General features: G+C 41.4%; 1 protein-coding gene across 3 annotated transcripts in view; it reads left to right on the plus strand.

The window, feature by feature from the left end:
• The window catches only part of agbl4 (ATP/GTP binding protein-like 4), a 461,627-nt gene that overhangs the window by 167,571 nt on the left and 279,025 nt on the right, over positions 1 to 15,031 (plus strand). For all 3 annotated transcript variants that reach the window (XM_036007246.1, XM_031307356.2, XM_031307355.2), the window contains one exon: positions 2,174 to 2,298. In XM_036007246.1, the coding sequence (XP_035863139.1) occupies positions 2,174 to 2,298 (125 nt within the window). The remainder of the gene's footprint in view (positions 1 to 2,173; positions 2,299 to 15,031) is intronic.

The raw sequence follows: 15,031 nt of genomic DNA on the forward strand, positions 1-15,031 counted from the left end.
TGTCCATGCTTGTTAGCTGCAGCTGGGTCTGGTTCAACCCTCTGCCTGCTCTTGGCTTTATCTGCTTTCAATGGCTCCAGATTGCATTGCCAACCAGCCAAAATGCTAGTCCCAGCCTGCCTGCTACTTCTTTTTATTTTTTATTTATTTATTATTTTTTGGGCTTTTCCACCTTTAATTTTTGACAGGACAGCTAGGTGAGAAAGGGGAGAGAGAGGGGACAGACATGCATGAAATCGTCACAGGTTGGATTCGAACCCTGGACCTCTGCGTCGAGGCATAAACCTCTCAGTATATGTGCGCCTGCTCTACTTTAAATTCACCTCGTGATTTTGAATACTCTGGTAAGGTGAAAACAATATATAGACAATGTTGTGAGAGTTATCACTGATTTCAGTTTTGTACATATTTTTGTGCTAAGTTGTAAATACAAGTTGTAGTTGAAGACATGCATCAGTAACATACTTATTTTACGTTTCTACGTAGATATCTAGAGTGGCTACATTGAGAGGTGCTCATTGAAATGTGACGGCCCACACATACGAGATTATTGCAGAATTATTTTCACAATGTTGTGTCCAAAACAGGAGAGAGCTTATTCGAGCATGTACTCTCTGACATACAGGGACATGCACACATGTACAGACAGAAAGGCAGACATGATTAAGTCTTCCTCAGCACATCATTTATCAACAGATAGACTTCTTGCATCTCTCTCCCTCCCTCTGACACCTCTCTGCCTGTTGTTTTTATTGTCTGTATAACCAGATTTTCTTATGTTGTGTTATACTTCTTACGGTTATATATTTCAGCATAGCTCAGTCACTCCCTTAATAGTTAGAGTAGTGGAGAGATTTTCTTTAAGGCACCAGTGTGCTGGAATGAGACGCCACTTACTATTAGTGCTAGCTGCGGAAGCTGTTGGTAGATGGGCTTCATGTGAATACGGATCGTCAGCTCATTGTTACACAAAAACCCTTCAATTTCTATCTTGGTGCTTGTGTTTTACTGTTGCATGCTTTGTTAAATATAACATTTTAAACTGAAATACTGCTCTTGTTTATATTTTTATATTCCGAGCGCCTTGTAGTTTTCTGCAGTCCTATATAAACTAATGATAGCACTTCTGTGGGTAGCTTCAATGGAGTAGAGCAAAGTGTGTGTTGCAAGCTGACTAGTGGATTAGCTCTGTCCGATGGCAGAAGGAGAGGGATCTACTTTGACAGTGTGGTAGTTAGCCCATCTGTCTATAATCAGCTGTGTCTGTGTGTGCGTGCTGGTGCTGTGGTACTACTTGCCACCAGGTGGTCAACAGTTCCCTGATGTAGAGTTGTGAGGGACGTTGAGCCTTGCAGTTTATCCAGCTTGCCAGCGAACGTAACTCTTGGAACAGCTGCCTGGACTTGACTGGTCTCATGTATTGGGTTAAGCACAGCATGCAGTGAAAATAAGCTGTCAATTCGTCATTTTTCTGTGCAGTTCTGACAAGAAGGCTAACACACTCTCCTCACTTTTTCCCCAATCTTTTTTCTACAATCATTCATTTGCAATGCGCATGCACTGCAAGAGTCTCCACTACATGTGTCCACAAATGAATCAGAAGATACAGACAAGGCCTATATTTAGAATGCTTGTCATGTAATCATCTACTACCCAGTCATCTTATAGACAGCTATGAGAATTGGAAGCAGGAAAATAGTTCCCATCGGATTAATTATACTTCCACTGATCATGTGGATCCTTTTGCTGTGGATAGTATATTGTGTGTCAGATATGGATGACTGGATCAACCCTGTCTGTTGGTCTTTCTGCTCCTCATACTTTCTGCTCTCTGTAGGCATTGTCTTGGTTTGAAAGACTTACCAATGCACTAAAATGTGCAGATACTGTAGATACAGTATTAAACCAGGCAGGAGACCACCATGACAGTGAAGCACTATTGGTAGAATTGTCCATTTAACACGTCTGTCTTTGAAAGTAGATCCTCAATTTGTAAGGCTGTGTTGTGTTTTTGTAGCATAATTTTGTCTTGTGATTGCCTGTCTGTCTGTCTGTAATGTTTTGAGTCCATTGATTGTGAATTTTAAGGAATACAGAGGAAATTTGTGATTCTGTGTTGTGGACTGCTCACTTCTGCTTAATGCTAATGTAAGCTGTTTCACTGTCTCTGCAGGGAACCTTGGCCGTGTTGACTACATCAGTGAGTTTGAGTTTGACCTCTTCATCCGGCCTGACACCTGCAACCCCCGCTTCAGAGTCTGGTTTAACTTCACAGTGGAGAACGTCCGTGAGACACAGGTCAGCATGCTGTGGTCTTGTTACCATTGATCATAAAGAAGGGTTTCTCTCCCAATTCCATTCTATCTACCACAACACACACACACACAAGCTTCTACTATAAGGGTGCTATATTGACTCAATCAAACAATAAGTTCAGTATTTCCTCCCACCAGTGCTGCGGAGAATGCCCCGTTAGTACCAGGACTTTAAGGATTAATGACCGCAACAAACAAATCCAATTGATATATAAATTGAACAGTCTTTACGTTAATTTCATACTTTTAACTTCGCAAAAATGTACTAAGTGGTATGGTATTATAGGTCTAGTGTTACATAAATAAGACAATATTTAGTTAGATCTAGTTTGATAAACTAGCGTAAACGTAAAAATATTACGGACAAGCTCATTATTAAATGACCAAAAGAGATAGTAAGGAGCTTTCGGTGGCCTAGCATTAAAGGCAGTCCTACGAATGTAGCACGAGATCATAAATATAAATAAATATAATAAAATGATAAATATAACTATTTAGAAGAATTCTTATCTCTTGTGCAAACAAGAACAAACAAACAAACAATACATTTGTTAACATTGGTCACCCTAGAACTAAGTAAGCTGATTTAAAGATCATCATTTTTAAGATGATGGCAGATTCCTTGTTTTCCTCGAAAATTATTATTCAGGAGCAGTGTGCTCAGGTTTGTTTTCCGAAGATACTTTATGTCCATAAGGTGTGAGCAAAAGATGTTACCAGTATGAAATAATATTAGGTTTAGATGTGATACAGTTCAAGATGTTAGTAGTCTAGAATCATACACATAAGCATTTATTTTATTTATTATTTGTGAAAAAACACAGGGGGGGGGGGGGATGTTTTTTTGATCATGCACAACAAAATAATATGCAAGAATTGAATCCCCCTTCCAATGCCATGGATAGTGCCACTCGGCCAGGCATGCCAAAACACTTATGTCAACATAAAACACAGCGCTTTCAAGCCGGGGAGCGGAGTTTGCTTTCCCGGCGAAAAACACAACACTTTCATCCAGGAAATGCCTGTTCGTTCCTCGGGAGTGTTTTATTCCAAACCACGATCTTTTACCTAAAAGTAGTTTTGGTGCCTAAACTTAACTGTCTTTGCTGCTCACTTTTTCTTGGCCAAGATCAACTACCATGGCCCCTGAAGGACCGTCATCTGGCGGTGCCTGTAGCCAGCTCACAGTCACCTATTGCCGGCTGACGTTAAACACTACCAACTGCCACTGATACTGATACGTCACCAAGAGGGGGAGGGGGGTACATTTTGTCTCCACCGGGGATAAAAATAATTCAGCAGAGGCAGGGATATATAGACCAGAAAGGGGGAGATCCCACTCACCCCCCCCCGGGAAATCGCACCCTGCACATACAAATGTCACAATACCTCCCAGAATGTCCTCTTAAACATCTCAGTGCATTAGAAATCTGTGCCCATAACGCCGCCAAAGTTGTTTCTTCTTTATTTCCTTCTCTATTTCCTCCCTCACTTCTTGTCACAGCCTTTGAGCTTGATTCTGCCACTCTGACCTCTGTGCTTGGCTGACAGAGGTGGTCACATGCCACAGAGATACACTGTATGTGGGTACAGTGAGCGTGGCTTCAGGGTGACAATATTGGCCTTTAAGTTTGACTGCTGTTATGTAATCTGTGCTCATACAAGCTTGTCAGGCTTAGATATAAGGCAAACACAAAAAAAATTTGTTTAAAGAGAGGCAGTGTGAAGACAAGATAGAAAAGGAGGGAGAAAGAGATTGACAAAGATACAAGCGAGAAAAAAGCAAATAGACAGCGATAGAGCAAAAAAAAAAAAGGCAAGGATGAATCCACACAGCATGCTGTTGCTGCTGTCTTCCTGTAGAGTGTCCAACCCAGCCTATCTGAAGCTATCAGGCCATCTCCCTGCAGTGCTGTAGTCAGCACTAATCACATTTTATGGCTCTGAGATGAATGGGAGGCCTCGGCTTGGAGCCGGATCGATCCCAGGGCCAGATAGACCAGCACCAGCATTCTGCGGCCTGGGCCAACAGGATATTTGCTGTTGTGGCAAAATGACAGAGAAAGTGTGAGAGAGAAACAGAGAGAAAAGTGAGTGGGGAGTGTAATACGACACAATAAACGACAAAAGATTGATATCACATACTGTATATGATTACACTATGTACAGTGGCACATGCAAGAGCAAGCTTACAGGTGAACAAACATTTTCATCACACACGACCACGCTCTCTCTCTATAGGTCCCCTCACAAGCTTCTTTCATAGAAATCTGTTTCTTATCTGTCCAATTTCCTTCTTCAAAGAGGCCTTGTGTGAATTTAATCTACTCCAGTAGAAGGTGTTGTGGTTAAGTGCTGCCTGTGCATTTTGCCAAGGTGTGTGTGTGTGTGTGTGTGTGTGTGTGTGTGTGTGTGTGTGTGTGTGTGCATGCGTGCATGCGTGCGTGCGTGCGTGCGTGCACACAGAGGCTGTGATTAGATTGGGTCTGTGTGCCTACAATCGTCAGCATTCACATAAATCTTTGGTTTACATCCTAATAGCTGTAGTATTGTTATGATTTGAAACAAAAAATTAAACAGACAAAGAATAATAACATGAGTAAATAAACCAACTAAGTGTAGCTATGTGGGGAGAGGCTGTGCTATAGAGATATCAGTGAGTTCCAGGGGAGAACTGGGCTGTTCGAGTGTTTCATCCAGCTAAGCCTTGCTAACTCTCAGCCTGAGCCAGGGGAATGGGGAACAGTAAAAGCCCGTGATATTGGAAGTGAGATGGCCATTTTGAAGGAATGTAAGCTGGTGAAACAGATTTGGTCTGCCTCAATCAGCTTAGCAGCTTTGTGGAAATTGGCTTCACCGTAGCACCGGTTATGATGGATGGCTGGATGAATGAATGTGTCTTTTTTGTATGTCCTTTCTTTTTTCAGTGTTTCGATCTACTCACTTACCTCAAAAAGCTCAGACCAATTCTGGTTACGTTGGTTGCAATGGCCGGGACCATTTGACTCTATTTGAGGTTCTGCTCGGTTTGGCATATTTTCTCTGGGAAAAAGTCTTGCAAAAAATACTTGTGCAGAGTGTTTGGTCTGAGTCTCTACTGGACCACAGAGAGACAAAAATCTGATGGCATAGTGCAATTTTGGTGTCTGTCTTGGCGAGAAAGTGCACCCATCCGACATTCATGTTCCCCTCCGAATGTATTTTAATAACTTTGGTAACTCCTCATCTGGCACCATCATCAGGTCAAAACTTAATTGTGTCGTTTATAACCAAATACCTGCAAAACATTTCCATCCAGCTGTACTTGGTGTGTACTGCTAATTAGCAAATGTTAGCCTCCTAACATGCTAAACTAAAATGGTGAAATGAAGGGTTAGGGTTATCGCGCGTTTACTTCCCCCACCAGGAACCAAGACACAACGCTTGATTACATTAGACTCAAGCGGTTGCAGTTACATTCGGTCTCGACATACTATTTACACACTCATGCTGACCGACACTAGACTCATGCACTGGCCATGGTTACATTCGGTAGCCTGGTGCGTGGTCTCCTCGTGACAGTCTAACTACCATGTAGCAACATTCACTTCTAACATTTAACTTAACATAACTACCAAGATAGCATTACGTGTATTTGTATGTGATATAATACTTTCATCTTGGTAATGTAGTCTATGAATTTCCATGAACACAATTCTAAAATGCACGAGACATAAAGGCTTCTGGGATCGGTTGATAACTCAAACTTGCCAAGAACCTAGACACCCGTTTGAATATAGACTCATGCAGTACCCTCGGTTATGGTCCTTACGGTCTCGTTCAGTAGCCTGGTGCGCAGTCTCCTCATGACAGCCTACCTACCATGTAGCAACATTCACTTCTCTAACATTAACTTAAGTAACTACCAAGATAACATGACGTGTATTTGTATGTGATGTACTTCCCCATCGATAATGTGTGAATTGCCATGAACACAATCATCTAAGATGTACCAGAAACAAGGCTTGGTTAATAACTCAAACTTGCCGAGAACCAAGACACCGCTTGATTACATTAGCTAGATGGCCGGTTGCACGGTTACATTCGGTCTTGTTCAGTAGCCTGGTGCGCGGTATAGGTAGCTCATTTCCTGATTGATTCTACCACCACTATGAGGCGCTAATGAGCTAGATTAATACACACACAGTAGCAGAAGAATACCAGCTACACACAACGGCACGAATGAGGTAAAAGAAAAAACAGGAGTGAGTCGGTTCATTGACGTAAGGCACTCGATTCTCCCGGTTCACACGGGTCGGGTTAATTAACCGGCTCTTCGGTCAGTTCGTCAACACTATTGGACTTGAGCTTCGAGACTCGTCAACAACCTGTTTTCATGCAATTATTGCTTTTTAAATCAAAATTTACTCATGTATTTCTATTTTCTTTTATTGGCACATATACGTTGGGGAAAGATATGACGAGCTGCATGTCCCCTGCCCTTTGCCATAATGTGCAACGTAACGCATGCGCTATGCCTATGTGCCTATGTTTACTATTTCATTATTTCTTCCATGCGTGGCGCATCGGATCCGTGCGCACTGTCACCTGCCATGGAGACGCTGGCCTCACTAACCTCTCCTCCTCTGAGTCGGATCTCCCTCACGCTGGACTCAGTTTCACTGAGCCTACTAACACTTAAAAAATGCCAGAAAATAAATGGCATTACATCAGTGAGTTCAAACTGCTTATATATATATATATATATATATATATATATATATATATATGCGTAATTTGGACTGACACTGAGATGCATGTTGTTCTGTAACTGGTTTGGCACTGCCACTATTCTCTTGATTTCCACTCGACATTAGACATTTTTTTGAGTGAAAGAGACGTTACATTTAGCATATATCGTCACAGGTAACAAGCTAACCATTGCAAAGTGTTGTGCTAATGCTGGGAACAGGCAAATAGTATCTTTATAGTTGTATCCATATGATGTGACAGACTTAGGTTAATATCTCACCAGGTCCGAGGGCTAGAGGGATGTGTTTAGTAGACCCCATAAAGTTATCCTGCAACAGATTTTGATACTGTACTGTATGGATGGTAGCTACAGGACATGCTTTGAATTCATAAGATTTAACAATACAGTGTTAGGGACAGATCAGACGGCCAGAGACTTGAGACTTGACTTGGACTTGTTGCAAAAGACTTGAGACTTGACTTGGACTCGAGCTCAAAGAATTGAGACTCAACTTGGACTTCCAAAAAATTACTTGTGAACATCTCTGACAGGTAATGAGAAGGTAGGAAAAGTAAGGAATGATAATACAGTTACAGCAGCGATGAAAATTAGTTGTTTGTTTATAGTGGTTTGATATATGGAGTCATATTTAACTATAAGCTTCAGTCATATTTGTGGGTGATTTTTTATAATCGCTGTATCTAAATTTATTGTTGTAGCTGATTTTATTACCAATATAGCTGCTTATCTTGCCTTTTGGAAACATAAATAAATGATCTGATCTACCTGTCTTGGTCATCCTACAAAGATAGAATTGATATAAACAAACCTGAATTCTCCAAGCATGTTGAAGTTTAGCCATTGTTGACTTACTAACTCACATTCTGTGCTGCACAATGTATGTTGGAGCAGAGGGCAAAGACTCTGAAGATGTTTCCCTATCTCATTTACTTTGAATACAATAACAAGAACTCAACAACATTGGACCTTTAAAAATGTTTTGCGTTCAATGTCCAAACTGAGTGTATTTATAAGTTACACTTAAACTTAAGTTATATCATAAGCCATCCAGCTGCTGCTATTTCATTTCTACTTCTGCCTATTTATGACCAGAAACCAGTAGTTGAGTTGATATGCTGTTCCATTCTGCTGTAGGGGTGTGCTTGATGTCAGGCTCCGTGAAGGGCATGACTGTGAGCTTTTATCATAGGAGCCTTCAGGGAGCCATTCATAGAAGACAGGCAGTAAAACCTTGCGCCGAGCGCCTCCAACTCGTCCAGCTCTTCCAACTGCTGCAGGGGTGATTTGTAAGCCTCACTTGTCCAGGGAAAAGCACAGTGCAGGGCGGTTACTCTCCATAATCAGGAAAGAGGACGAACTGGAGCAGAAAAGGCCATGTGTTACCTCTAATCCCTAAAGAGACATCATCACTTTACTGTTTCAGACAATGCTCACCTATTTAAATTCATTATCAACAATGTTACATCATTTGTCGAGAAGAAAAGTCGGATGGAAGCTGAAGTTAAACATTAAAAAGGATGTTAAAACGGAGCCATTATGGATCATGTCTTGGTGACGCTAATCAACCATTCCTCTTTTTATGCAGCTGCTGTTTTTCACAGACTGTGATTGGGCTAGTTTTATAAATGAGTACAATATTCTATCTGATATCACACGTCATAATGCCTAATTGGGTTTAAAAGGCCTTCAAACATCCTCTGTACAAAGTGTCATTTTCTAAATGTGTAATTTACTTATCAGTTTGAAAGATACATCATTAATATGCTGATGTCTTGTGCAAAAGCAGAGAAAAAAGAATAAAGTAAAGGAGAGTGAGTGAGAGACAGAGAGCAGCGCAAGAGCAGGGTAATGGATGTAGTGCACATTGATTTTTCCCCCCATAGAGAAGAGACAGAAGCAGGAAGAGAGGGTATAGGAGGAGGAGCAGGAGGAGTGGTGTATTTACGAGAAATGACTTGTTCATGTAGGCAATGCATTTCCCTCCCATCCTAAATAGAGCATGTTGGCAGCACTGCTGGGAAGTCAGCTGCTGGTCTGGGTGTGTAACATCAATGCCAGCCTGCATAATAGAGGTTCTTATCTGAGCTCACTGCTTCAACAGCTCCTGGACAATGTTCTGGTGTAGAAGGCCATGTCTGTGCGGATCAACACATTGAACTTCACTCCCAGAAGTGTGTAGGGACACTCCATGGCTGGCATAGTGTGCACTGCAGACAGCTTTTTGGTAGCGGGTTCTTGTGGCTGGACCACTGTGGGTCTGCCCATGGGAGGCCTTGCTGGATATATAGCTTTAAGTTTAGGATTAGACTCCTGCACGTTTATCAGGTCTACCCATACTGTCCTCAAAATACACAAGGTAGGGGCTCATGCTCACTCACAAAGTCAAACTCACACACACAAAACCACTTACATGCTTGTCAACAGGTCTGCTTGTCTTCTTTCCCTGTCTGTTTTAAAGACTCTGGCTGGCCATGTCATTTTGTAGTCCTTTGCATTGCCTTTTCTTCCCCTTCTGCCTCTGCAGCATATGGCACAAGGTAGATATGCATGTGTCCTGTGCTTGTGGTCTTCTTCTTCTTTGGAAGTTCATTTTTTTAAGCTTCTCCTCTCTACAGTCTCCAAAGGAGAGACATTTGCTTCTGTGTGACTCTGCCAAAGGGATTATTTCACTTCACAAACACACCACACAGGCCCAGAAACTTTAGAATGCTAGTTTCAAACCCCGGAGGGAAGTTGTAGAAAGACGTGTGCAGTTTTGAAAGACATACAAGACATCAGACAGTTGTGTCAGAGAGCATAGGGTATCGTGAGTGACCTTGTTCTGTTAAGGTGAACTAAAGCATCGTTCGTTATTGTCAAGGCTGATGCTCCCCAGATCACTTCATAATGACATGAACAAAAGGATATGACAACAGCACAGAATGAATTTTCCAATTGTCTCCCTGATAGCAAAATTAGTTTTCCCTGGGTTATCTCTGCTAACGCAAGGTTCCTTATCAAAATTCATTGCTTTATTTTTAGCTTGATTCACTCTAAAAATGAGGCACAAAGCTTAAGGGCATGTTTTGAAATAAAGACACTTTTATTACTCATTTGGATTCACTTTATTCAAACAGAAGAGATACATGCATAGCTCTAAGCTCACAGTTTCCAGGGACGTAAATACAATGTCTAATACTACAGTTTTTCCTCTTGATCTGTCATAATACTCTGTACAAAGTACAAACACCTACAGTCACGTGAACATATGGAAGTTTGGGACCTCTGCTTTTGTTTATGTGTGATATGTCATGAAACAGCTTGTAGGTGTGACATGTTTGGCCGGAAAGGGAACATCTGTAGTGGGTTTGGTTTGTGTGCCCATCAGGACAGTCATCAGTGGGCCATCCATTCGAAGCACAGCAGCAGGGCGGAGTGAGATGTTGCCAAAGTGGACTCTAGCCGCTAATTTCGCGAATCAGGGCTCAAAGTGCAAAGAGCAGTCAAGTGCGCGAGAGAGTGTTGGCAAACTTTTGATATTTTTGTGGCTGCAGGTCTATACCACAGGATAAGACTAGTGCAGATTAATTCCTATACACATGAAAAAGGGCATTTTCAAGTTTTGACTTGGAGGCTGGTGGTGGCAGGGGGCCAGCAGGCCTTTGCAGTCCTTGAATAGAGAGAACTGGGTTGCCAGCCACAGCACGGAATAAAAAGAAAGGGGTAAAGGAGGAGGGAAGAGAGAGAAATGACAGGAGTGAGGTGCTGTAAACTGTTCTTTTGAGATATCATTGGCTCTTTAGAAATAAGTTTTATTAGTATATGGAACATCTATTTTTCAACATTTCTTGTACATGTAATAATGGTACAGCTAAATGGAACATTAAAAAGAGTAATAATGTTACGAATACTTTGCCCAATTTTCTAGCAAGTATTAATTTAACATTGCTGATTTATGTTATTAATCATTAATGGCAATGTCTGACATGCTGCAATTTATATTAGTTTGACCTACATATTTAATACGTTCTTGTGTCAATTTTTAACCCACTAACTAGAGCTTAGCGAAATAGCCAAAATCTTCTATTCCGATATAGGTGGGGAACGGAGTAGAGTATTGCTAAGGTTTCAGGGGAAGGCATGGTATGGTGGCCTGGTAAGGGCCTTGTGGAGCTGCTGTGCATCTGCATGAAATGATGAGCCTGGTGTCAGGACATGGATCATCCTTTTACACTGAGTAATGAATACAGATTGCACACCGGATAGAGAGGCTCTGCAATCTGCTGTGCCACAAATGAAACAACTGCCGTTCTAATCAAATAGTCTTTTCATGCCAGCGTAGCCCTCAACTTGGGCTAAATTCAATTCCAGATCCACAGATTTGTGGGTTGGGGGTTGGGGAAACGCAGGAGGCAAGGGGGAGTTATAAATGTTGTAATTAGAGTATTGTTTAATGTGTGTAGACGCGTGTGATGTGTGTGTGTACGTTGGCGTGGGAAGTGGGTGGGTAAAGGGGGGGGGGGCTCCCTGGCATCATGTTGTCGTTAACCACTTGGTTATTTTAGATAGCAGTTGAAGGAATGGGTCCAATCACACACACACAAACACACACTCGTGCACAAATGCACACATTTAGCTAATTATGCCAACTAGTGGCTTGGGAGAACACGTTCTCTGTATTCTGTATTTAGGGAACAGCGAGGAGCTTTGAAGGAGAGCCGCAGTGCCTCTTTGATGCTGCTTTTGTTTTTTGTTTGTGTGGTTTAATAATTTAATCAAGCCAAACGTCGTCCTTCTCTTTGTAACTGTCTGTTGGTGGAAGCTAATTACTCTGCAGATTGTTCTCCTGGTGCTAGAGATGAGAGTTTAGATCCAGAGGGGTGGGGGGGGTTGCTGATGGCTGTAATTTAACAGTGTGCTGATGGGCTAAGCTGTCTGTCGACTGCTGTTTTATTGTTTTGGGAGGCTGCTGACGAGCTACTATTCTAATATGCACCATCTGATGAGAATGCGGCTGCAATGTTGTAGTGCATTCTTTCTTTTCTATCTATCTATCTATCTATCTATCTATCTATCTATCTATCTATCTATCTATCTATTATTTGCTACATAACCTTTTCACAAGTGTGTGAAATTGCTGAGAGCAACAACTTATTGCTTGCTAAGTTGCAAAACTACGAATAGAAGGGAATATTTCAAGAGGAGAATCAAAGTTTACTGTGAGAAAACAAATATAGAGTGAGATTAGATAAGAGGAGTGGTAGCGAGTTATTATTAAACTAGTGAAATTCTCTTTGATTTATTGCTATTGATAAATGGCTTATATTGCTTCTGAATCTACACCGAATGTTCTATGAGCCATAGCCTGTGATTGATACACTTCTTCAATAAACAGAGAATACAATCTACCTTTTCCATTTCCTGGCAGGCTGGCAGTATTTGTCAGAATTACAGTGCCTGCCATTTAGGCTAGAGGCTGTAAGATCCATTCCAACGTACTGTATGGTGACTGACACGCCACATCAATGAAAAGATCAGAGCTTCAGCTTTCATTTAATGTTCACAGTGCACTGCTACAACATTCCTTTCTGTTGCTAATAAAACTTTTATAAAACTTGATATGCTCTAGGGATTGTAGGGTAGTTATTTTGAAAACTACATTTAACTATGTCTATCAAGTTTGTCTCATGACTGAGCTCCTATCTGAGCTTCCTATTATATGTCACACATCTTACTGTACAACATGACTCATTCAGATTCCCTGTTGATGTCAGCAATAACAACAACTGACTGTTCTGCCATAGTCTTGAAGGTTTCATCTACCCATCTAGAACTCGGCCAAACCGTGTAACTGATTAGATTTCAATGCTGCTGGCTCTAATTAGTGTTCATGTAATCAAATCAACAGACGGACTAGATTAGTATGTATGACTCTACTGTATAATGTAATACACACTACATGGGATAAATACGTCCTCGTCAGAAATGAATTGTGCATGTGTTTGAAAGTCATAAGGGGAGGTATGAGCTGGGGTTATCCATGCACAGTATTGGGGATAGATGCATTTTAACCCTAGTTCTGTGAGCATGGGCTCTAACAGCTTGACAGGCTTACACAACCCTGCAGCGCAGCATGCAGAAATGTGCGGTTACCCCGTTCACCAGTGTGGAGCAAGAGGCCGCTGCTCCATCTTCCACCATGGTTGATGTTGATTTTATACAAGAGCAGAGAAGCAGGATTGGTGGACCCAAAGCAGAAGCAGAAGTATGGCTCCATCCTGAGCTCATAGCATAAAGTACATGTCAGAACCTGCTGCCACACATAGATTGGTCCAATTGAGTCGCTCGTTTAGTCACTGGAATAACAATTACTTAGTTCACTATAAGACGTGCAGTGAAAGTGAAAGCTAAAATGCAAAAATCCCTTTGATTCTAGGGAGGCAAAAAAGCAAGTTCTGCAGTTTAATTAATATAGAATTGGTTCTTTCTTATTAAAATCAAGGCAATGTTTCCCTTTCTGTATGAAATATATTATAAATGTATTACAATAATGATGTCAAATATTCTATCTCACTAGTTTTGCTGTAACTGTGGTTTTGAATGTGTGAGGCCTGAAGCCAAAAGGCAGGGAGTGTTGGCTGTTGAGGCTTGTTTTAGTGCTGATTTGATGTTGCAGGTTTTTGGAGGGAGACACTTTCAGACTGTGCTCACACCTCATGTGGTTAGGTCAAGCCAGTTGGGCTAATTTACTCTATGTGCTGTCAGTAACACTGGGTGGGGGGCTAGCTGCTGGTGGCATGCCGGCCCAAAGAGCATGCTGTGAGTTGAGACATTTATAGCTACTCTAGTGGCAAGTGTGTACATGCTCCATCACTAATACACTCATAGTATCATATAATGTGTTGGCCTTGGAGCTAGAGTACAGTATGTGTGTGTATGTGTGATGGGTTGCGGCTCACGCAGAGCTCTATCTCCTGGCAGCATGTGTATGTGTATGTGTGTGTGTGTGTGTGTGTGTGTGTGTGTGTGTGTGTGTGTGTGTTCTGTCCATTTTTGGTGCCTGCAGGTACAGTATATATTCAGAAGCTGATTGTCAATAAAACAAAACAGCGATTATTAAGGCTGATTGGCTCAAGTGTGTGTATGTGTGTGTGTGTGTGTGTGTGTGTGTGTGTGTGTGTGTGTGTGTGTGTGTGTGTGTCAGAGCCCCTGGGGGATCCAACTTCCTGTTCTGTGATGCCTTGGTCACATCTGCTATGAATGTTTTATGTCTCAATGGTGGTAACCAGCTATGGTTGAGCACACCAGCACACACACGCACAATAACATCAGTATTCTGCAAAGTGAATCATTTCCACCATTAGAGGGTTTAGAATTCCATTTACTTTGATGCTGTTTATCCATCAAATTATTATTTTTGCATTTGAATCATACAACTGCAATTAACCAGCAAGTTTTGCTCCAACTTGCAATGTGTAGCAGCATTGTTTCTGCATTTAAATACCTGCACAAATATGGTAAACCAAAAACATAGTATGGTCTACCAGATTTAAAAGATAGTTTGTTGAATGATCACATGATTATTGCATTGTGGCATGTGTTACATTTTTGATATCCATGTCAACTTGTCTATTGGTTAGAAAATTCAGAAGGCAGGCATAAACTAGGTGTAAGAAGTCTGTGTGATTGTGAAGGTTGTTTGGTTTATGTGGGTAATAGTAATAGTTTCTATGTGAAACTGCTCATAACCAGGTCTGTAGATTATATAACCGAGTCGAGTTCTGGAAAGACACATTGCCATCTAGTTCCATTATATTCAGAACAAGGCAGACATCTCTAAGGCAATATCTCCTACACTGGGCAACTTATATCAAAACAATCTAGACTGATAAATAGCACTACAGTTAAGAGGAAAAATATGTAGTTTTGATTTTGGGGTGAACTGTCCGTTTAAGACAAACAAAACAGGGAAAAACTGAGACAG

Source organism: Sander lucioperca, chromosome 11 (genome assembly GCF_008315115.2).
Source record: "Sander lucioperca isolate FBNREF2018 chromosome 11, SLUC_FBN_1.2, whole genome shotgun sequence".
Classification (NCBI taxonomy): Eukaryota; Metazoa; Chordata; class Actinopteri; order Perciformes; family Percidae; genus Sander; species Sander lucioperca.